Source organism: Parus major, chromosome 23 (assembly GCF_001522545.3).
Source record: "Parus major isolate Abel chromosome 23, Parus_major1.1, whole genome shotgun sequence".
NCBI classification, from domain to species: domain Eukaryota; kingdom Metazoa; phylum Chordata; class Aves; order Passeriformes; family Paridae; genus Parus; species Parus major.
The window spans coordinates 4,992,727-5,001,129 of NC_031791.1; the positions used below are offsets into that span (position 1 = coordinate 4,992,727).

Genomic DNA, 8,403 nt, shown 5'->3' on the forward strand with positions numbered 1-8,403 from the left:
CTCGGGTAACCTCAGGCCATCCCTTTGGAGCAGGAATGGGGCTGCAGGAACAGGATTGCCACGTGACCGTGGCATGAAAGACGCTGGTACAGGAACAACTGGTGGCACCACGGGTGACAAACAGCACAAGGATGCAGGGAACTCAGTGCCAGCGTTCCCCAGGCATGGCTGCTGGGCAGGGACGGGTCTGCGGTGGGCAGTGTGAGGCAGGAGCGTCCCTGGGGTGCTGGGGAGGGGATGAAGGTGGGGGACACAGAGCTGCTGCTGCAGACACCTCTGTCCCCAGGGCGTGCAGTGCCGCGGGTGTGTCCCCAGGGGGTGCGTGAGGAGGGGGATGCAGGGGGCAGGGATCAGGGAGTGTCCCCAGTGGGTGAGAGCTGCAGGTGGGCGCACGAGGAGGGGTTTGCACCCTCGAGGCTGCCGGGCTGTGTGCGGCTGGGCAGGAAAATAGCGCGCTCCTGCTGCCCCGCCGGGACAGGCGGGCTGCGCGGCTCCGTCCCCACGGTCACCGCACGCCCACAGGGGACATCAGCTGTGGGATGATGGACCCGGGGAGCTGCGGGCGGGACGGGCCCCGAGGGGACGGGGGTCGGGATCAGGATCGGGGTGGGGATCAGGATCGGGGTGGGGATCTCCCCCAGTGTGGAAAGGGGGCGTGTCCTAAACGGGGGCGTGGCTGCGGCGCGGTGGGCGGGGCCCGCTCGGGGTCTCCCCGACGGCGCTGCGGGGGCGTGGCCGAGGCGCTGGGGGCGTGGCCCGTAGTAAAGGGGCGTGTCCCTCCGCGCGGCCGCGTTGCCCGGGGTGACGCGCGGATGCAGCCGGCACCCGTGACGTCACCCGCGGGGCGGGGCCGCGCCCCCCATTCATCCCCCCCGCGCGCGGAGCGTCCCGCCGGCGCCCATCCAATCAGCGGGCGCGGGGGGCGTGGCCGCCGGGCCCCTCCAGCCAATCAGGCGGCGGCCTCGGCCCGGGGCAACAATGGGGGGCGCCCGGGGCGCACGTGGGGCCGCGGCGGGGCCGGGCGGGGGTCGCGGCCCGGGCCGGGCGGGGGGAGCGCGGTGCCGGGGCGCGGTGCCGGGGCTCTCCGCTCCGCTCCGTCCCGCCCCGCCGCTGCCCCGCGAGGCGCGGGGGCACTCCCCTCCCCCGCCCTCCCCCCGCCCCTCCGGGCCCTCCCCCTGTGTCACGGCGGCGCCCGCATTCGGGAACGGGCACGGCGGAGGGAGGGAAGGAGGGAACGAGCGAGCCGCGGCCGCCCCAGCATGTGGCCCGCCCGCGCCGTGGCGGCAGCGCGGCGGCGGCGGCGGCGGCGGGCAGGTGCGCGGCCGCTGAAGCGGAGCGGGGGGGCGTAGGGGCGGGAGCCGCCCGCCGCCGCCCTCGCCGGCGCTGTCAGGTGCGTGCCGCCCGCCAGCATGGCTCCGCCGCGCCGCCGGACCTAGCGCCGGGCAGCCCGCGGGAGACTGCGCCCGCCGCGCCGAGGGCTCCCACTATCTCCGTCCCGCTTCTCCCCGCTTAGGTGCCCCGCCGCCCGGCCCCGGAGCCCGCCGGTCCCCGGCCGAGGATGCCGTCCGCCGCCGCTCGCTCCGGTTCATCTGTTGCTGCCTGACCGCGCCGCCAGCCCGATGGATGCGGCCGCCCCCGCGCCCTGCCCGCCCGCAGCCGCCCCGCTGGCTACCGAGCCGGGAACCGCTCCGGAGCTCCGCGGCTGGTAAAAACCAAACCAAAACCAAATCCGAACCAAAAAACATCCCCCTGCTTCGGCCCGGACTGGAGAGGCGGCCGAGGACCATGCAGCGTGTCCCCCGGCTCGGCGCTCCCGGCACGGCGCCGGGCACAGCCGCCTCCTAAAGCCGCCGGACCCGGGGCTCCCCCGGACTCGGGGCTCCCCCCGCCAGGACCCGCGCATCGAGCGGCTCCTCCTTCCCTTCTCCCCTCCAGCTGGGCAGGGAGCCCGCCTTCGCACTCCTCTCCCTCTTGAGATTTTGGGGTTTTTGTTGTGTGTTTGGGTTTATTTTTTTTTTTTTTTTTTGGGTGGAAACCGCCCGTAACTCCGGGGGGGGCTGTGGGGTGGCAGCGGGGAGGCGACCATGGAAGAAAAGCTCCAGGCGCATCAGGTGGAGATCGACCCGGATTTCGAGCCGCAGAGCCGTCCCCGCTCCTGCACTTGGCCTCTCCCCCACCCCGACTTGGCGGCGGAGGAGGAAGATGGGGGCGCGGGGGGAACCCCGGCGCTGGCGGCCGGCGGGGACGGAGCCGAGAACGCGGCGGCCCCGGTGGAGCGCAGAGTCGCCGCCGCTCCCCCGCCGCCCCCCGGCGCGGATGTGGGGCAGCTCCGCAAGGCCAAGACCTCCCGGCGCAACGCCTGGGGCAACCTCTCCTACGCCGACCTCATCACCAAAGCCATCGAGAGCTCGCCGGAGAAGCGCCTCACCCTCTCCCAGATCTACGACTGGATGGTGCGATACGTCCCCTACTTTAAGGATAAAGGAGACAGCAACAGCTCCGCCGGCTGGAAGGTACCTGACCCCCTGACCCCAACCCCAGCGCAACTTTGCCCTCTCTCCCGAAGGTGTGCCGGAGCTTGGAGGTTTCTCCCGGGGCAGCCGGAGCTCGGTCCTGGTGGGGAGGTCTGGGGGATCCCCGCCGTCCTCATAGCTGGGGAGATAAGGGCCCGGTCAAGTTTTGGGGAGAGCCGGTGCCTCGTGGTGTTGTGTTTTGGAACCGGGGTGAGCTTGTCCCGGTGCCACCCGCCGGGCTGAGGCTCGGAGCGGTGCCGCCGTCCCCCGGCAGGTCGGGGCGAGGGATGGCGACAGGCGGCTCTCCCCGGTGAGCCAGCCCTGGGCTACAGTGAGTGCCAGCCCCAAGTTCGGGGCTACAGCGAGCGATAAGCCCGGTATCAGCGCTCTCCTGGCCGTGCCTGTGGGGACCCCGGCCGGGGCAGGTCCCCGTGTGCCGGTGGCAGGACAGCCGGACGGAGGGCTGTTCCCACACTGCCGTCTCCAGACCGGCTTTTACCCGGTGCATTCCCGCTGGCTGAGCCCCCGCCTTCTCCGGGGCCGCGTCCCCCTCCCGGGGGGCCAGGCAGGCAGCGCACGCTCCCCGCGGCTCCAAGCTGGCATTCCCCGGCTCTCTGCTCGCCTGGCACCCTGGGCTCCTTAGGATTCCCTGGCGCAGGCGGTGTTCCCCTCTCTGGCGCTGCGAGCTGGGGATCGGCACCGGCCACCCCAGCCCCGCTGAGGGCACGGAGGGTGCTGGGGCTGGCTCACCCCGGCCCCTGCCCCTCTGGCTGGGCTCTGCGCTGAAAAGGGGGAAGAGATCGGCTGTGTCCAGATGGTGTCAGTAAAAAGGAGCCAGTTTCTCTTAAGTCCTCCCCTAAGCCCTGTCACCTCCAGTGTGATTAGTGTGTTACCAGGCTCCGGGGGCTCCCACACCAGCCTAATGGCCCTGGCACGCGTGTCCTGGCTCCTTTGGGGCCGGCCAGATCCAGCCCACCTCGGGGGTCCTTCTTGGGTGCAAACGGGGTTCTTTTGGGGCAGGAAGGCTGGGCAACAGGGCACCGGTATCCAGGCTGTGGGAGCTGCTGTTGTGCAAGGGGATGGGCACCCATTCCTGATGAGGGCTGAGGGCAGCTGGTGTCCCCCCGGTGAGGGGAGGGTGTCAGGGCTGTGGAGGTGGCAGGAGGTGGTGCCTGTGTGGGGCCGCTCAAAGCTCTGCCCGGGGTGAGACCTGCACAGCCCTGGGCAGGTGAAGGGTCTCCCACCATGGGGACAGCAGGGGATATGCACTGATGGGGTCTGGAGATGTGTCAGGGCTCTGGAGCAGGGACTGGGATGAGGAGTGCAGGGATTCCCAGGCAGTCACACGTGTCATTGGGGCCTTCATGTTGTGTGGTGTGCAAGGAGGGAGGACAGGCTCAGAGTCCAGCTGCTATTGAGCACCAGGGTTATTTTCAGGGGCTGCTTGCTCAGGTGGGCTCCCCTGTGTGCACCCCTTCATGGGATGCTGTTCCCTTTCCTGGCTGATCTCTGGCTCGGAGCTCCTGTGCCGTGGCTCTGCTGCCTGGGCTGCACTGCTGGGGCTGATTCCCTTGCCCTGGTTTCACTGGGATTTGAACCCTGCAGCTGAGGACTGCCCTGTGAAGTGCCCTGCACTCCGGGCTGGGCAGAGCAGGGTGCCCTGGAGCCTCTCCTGGTGCTGCAAGTGCCCAGCTGGGGCTGGAGCTGCGGGGGGTGGCAACAGCCCAGGGTGACAAACAGAGACCCCCTTTGCGTGGTGGTTTCATCAGACACCAGCATGTCAGGGGTTAAACGCCTTCCCCACAGCCCATGGTCCCTCCTGGCTGTCCCCTGCCCCAAACCCCCCGGGTATCCCCTCCCTGGGTGCTGAGGGAGCCCCCAGGGCTCTGGGAATTTGCTGTTCCCTGCCTGGGAGAAGCAGGCAGGGCTACAGCTTTTCAGTGCCCAGCACGGCAGAGTCGCAGTGAGGTCCCGGCTACTTTTTTGGTTGGGTCCTTCACAGCCTCTTTGTGCTGGCCAGAGCAGGATGGTGGGGTCTGAGGGCCCAGCGTCCCCACGGGCACTGGCTGTGCTGCTGTAGGCTCTGTAGGATCATGGAATGCTTTGGGTTGGAAAGGACCTTAAAGTCCATCTCATCCCACCCCCTGCCACTGGAGCAGGTTGCCCAGAGCTCTGTTCAGCTTGGCTTTGAACACTTCAAATCCCACTCTTGACTTCTCCAAACCCTCTCTGCCTTGCTCCAGCACTGGAGAGACCTTCACAGCCGGACTCCTTCCTGCATCCAGCTGGCACAGGGGGTGCTGAATGTGCACCTGGCTGTGGTGTCTGATGTGTCTGTCAGGAATGTGTGCCCCAGGCTGGTGGTTGTCTCCTGAAAGGGAAGGTTGTTGGCAGGGGTTGCATTTTGGGGTCAGGCCTCTCCTTCCCCACCAGGCTGCGCACTGCATTGCATGGTGTCATAAAATCCTAGAGTCTTGGAATGGTTTGGGTTGGAAGGGACCCTAAAGCTCATCTCATTCCACCCCCTGCCACAGCCAGGGACACCTTCCACTATCCCAGGCTGCTCCAAGCCCTGTCCAACCTGCCCTTGGTCCCTTCCAGGGATGGAGCAGCCTCATCATTCACGGTGAGGTAAACTGAGGGACGGAACCCAAAGACCTCAGCCGTGCCCAGCCTTGGGACCAGGACCAGGACCTGTCTGGGTCTGATGGAGAACGCAGTGGGGATGCTCTGGCTGCTGATCCTCGGGAAGTGCATCCCCCCACGGGCTGAGCTGTCGGGATTGTGCACCAGGAGCTGCTGCTGCTGCTGCTTCCCGATGCAGGGCAGCGGGCTCCCGCTGACTGACAGTTCTGCTTAATTAGGGAGTTGTTATTTTATCAATTCCAAAGCGCTTGAAGTTTTCTGCTCCAGCTCACGCTTTCCTCTTGTTAATGGGAAACCAACACCCTCAGTCAGAAAGGCAGCGGCACTGATGCATTTTAAAGGGTTCTGCTTGCTCCGGTTTGACATCCAAAATATAACAATCAAGCCATCAGCTGGTGGATGCCTGTTTGATGCGGCTCTGACAGCGCTGAAAACCTTAATTTCCCAGCCCTCCCTCCACCTCCTCCTCCTTTCTATTGCCGGGTCAGTAGCGTGGCGGCTGTGCCTGCCATGGGGGCCGGGGCTGCCGTGCAGAGACACCCCCCTGCCAGGTGCCACCGTCCTCCTGCAGGCCAGGAAGGAAATGAATTAGGGAGAAAAAGGTGTGGAAACGGTGTGGGAGTGGGAGCGTGGTCAGAGTTCCCATTGCTGCTCCAGGGTTTGGGGTTCCAGGCTGCTCTGTGGACCCCTGAGCTGTGGCTAAGGGGGAGAGGACCCTTCCAGCGAGCAGCTCCTGGCTCTGTGGCTCTCTCCCTGGTGCCACCTCCCGCTCTTCCCCTCCTGGATGGGGCCAGTGCCTCTGGAGCCGTGCCCAGTGTGGCTGGAGAGGCTCCAGGCAGCGCCTGGGACCGCTGGCAATGACTCTCCCCACTGAGGGCGTGGGTGCTGCCCCTGGGGTGGCGCAGCAGTGAAGGGACACTTAGGGAGGATGGTGTGACCTGGCCCTGGGGTGACCTGGGGGTGCACATCAGGCTCGCTCCCGTTTGTGCGGGGATGGGCAGTGTGGGGAGCAGCCGGCCGGGGGCTCCAGGAGCCGGCTGAGTGCGGGCTGGCCGCTCAGGGCTCCCCTTGGGGCAGCTTGGCTCGGCTCAGCTCGGTCACGTATCCCATCCTCGCCATATATGGAGATTTTTCCAGCAGCTGGGAGAGCCCGATGCTCCCGGAGAGAGAGCTGGGAGCTGGGCCGGGAGCTCCAGGGGTCAGGAGAGCCCGGTCAGCCCGAGGAGCTTGCAGGGCTGGGGGGAGCTGGGCTCCTTCACCCTGCTTCAGCTCCTGGATGTGCCAGCCTGGCTCTCCTGTCCCCGCAGCACCCCCGGGATCCCTTGTGAGATGGGGACCCCCCCCAGCACAGGCAGGGTCCCTCTGGATGCTGGGCTGGGGTCTCTGACCCTCCATCATCCCGGGGCTGGAGCGGGGGTCTCCCCACCTGTTCACATCCCCCTGATGTGCTGCAGTGCTGCCGTCAGTGTGGCTGTGAGGAATCCCCTTTCCTCCTTCCCACCTCATTTTGCTCTCTCCTTTTGGAGGTTTTCATCTTCAAATTTTTTTATTTTTTTATTTTTCCCTTCTCTCCCTTCCTCTGGAATCGCTTCTCATGCAGCGCTAACTGCTGAAGTAACACAAACCTGCTAAATGGTCCGGCTTTATGATAGCATAAAAATGATACTACAGAAGCGAGTGGGGCTTTATTAAACCCCAGGGAAAGGCTCCAAATGAACAGCTTGCTCTGCTCTTAGCTTCCTCCCCCACTTCCCCCTTTATTTTTAATAACCACTGGAATATAAACTACAGTTAAGATCCTGTGGACTAGAAGAGTGCTTGCAGCCTGGCATTCTCACTGTCCTTCCCCTTGTGCTTCCTTCCCTCTGTGTCCTGGTGCTGGCATGGGAGGAGGACCAGCGTCCTGGGCTGGGAAATGGATTTTGTAATTAAAAAAACCTTGGAAATATTTTTTAAGGAGGCTGTGGGTCGGGCCAGGAGTGAGCTGGGGCTCCTTGGGACCCTCACTGGGATGCTGCTGGCAGTGGGAGGCCCTTGGGGCTTAAGGAGTGGTGTTGGACACCTGTCACCTCTGGGTCATGGCACAGAATTTACAGAAAAGGGACAAATGTCCCCTCCCCATGCATCAGCAGGGTCTGAACATGGATTGGACCCCCATCCCCAGGCTGCCTCCTCCATCTCGGGGGTTCATCCCAGGCCTCACAGCCACCGTGTCCTTGGGTCTCCCATGGGGATGCTCTGGAGCTGGGTCTGCCCTCGCCCTGACACCCCCCTGTCCCCTGCACCCACCACGGTGGGCTCCCTGCTCCCAGCTCACGTTACTTTTAATTATCCTGACGCTTCCCGCCGGCTCCCAGCGAAGGTGCCTGCTTAGTGCCGGGGTGAAAGGCACTTTGGGTTACGGAAGGACACGCGGAGGCTCGCCTGTCTGCCGCTGAGGCTCATTTTGGACAGCATCTGTTCATTATTATGTGGTGCCTTGGCCGGGTGCCAGCCAGGGGAACTGAAAGCCCCGGCACAAAGCTCGCTTTCACCCGCTGCAGGGAGGAGGAGGAGGAAGAGGAGGAGGAGGAGGAGGCGCTGGGCGGGGAGCCCAGGGACCCCCAAGGCAGGCTGGTTCCTTCCCTCCCAGCAGGGATGCTCCATCATCCCAGGGCATCCCGAGCTGCTGCCTGCTGTGAGGTGTCACAGAATCACAATCAGACTGGTTTGTGCTTGAAAATCATCTTGTTCCAACCCCTTGCCACGGGCAGGGACATCAGGAGATGTCCACCCCTGGGACTGCTGCTGTCCTGTGGGGTGGGGCTCAGCAGCAGGATGGGGTGATATTGGGGTCTGTGTGTCCACTCTGTCAGCAAGGGACTCATTCTTCCCCTCCCCAGGACCCCCGTGCATCCCTCCAGGCCCAGCAGGGCCTTGGAGCGGGGAGGCTCTGGGGCTTTTGCACTGGGGTTGGTGGCACTTTGTACCCACTGAGCAGCAGCGATTCAGCCCAGCTCCTGCTCCCTGGGGCCTGTAGGGCTGAGGAGAGTTCCAAACAGCCCAGGATGCTGGCAGTGGGATGGCTGCACCCGGATCCCCTGGTGCTGACAGACTGTGGGGCTGGGCAGATCCCAGGGGGTGCAGGCAGCGATGCTGCCGGGCACCTGCGGTCTCTATGGGCACGTGTTCCCTCGTGTGTTCCCTCGTGTGTTCCCTCGTGTGTTCCCTCGTGTGTTCCCTCGTGTGTTCCCTCGTGTGTTCC

At 65.2% G+C, this 8,403-nt stretch overlaps 1 protein-coding gene across 1 annotated transcript in view; it reads left to right on the forward strand.

Annotated features, from left to right (window-relative positions):
* The first annotated feature begins 1,409 nt into the window (after positions 1–1,409).
* Positions 1,410–8,403, forward strand: part of FOXO6 (forkhead box O6) — a 35,548-nt gene continuing 28,554 nt past the window's right edge. The window contains exon 1 of the mRNA XM_015649449.3: positions 1,410–2,513. Within this exon, the coding sequence (XP_015504935.1) occupies positions 2,085–2,513 (429 nt within the window). The 5' untranslated portion in view covers positions 1,410–2,084. The remainder of the gene's footprint in view (positions 2,514–8,403) is intronic.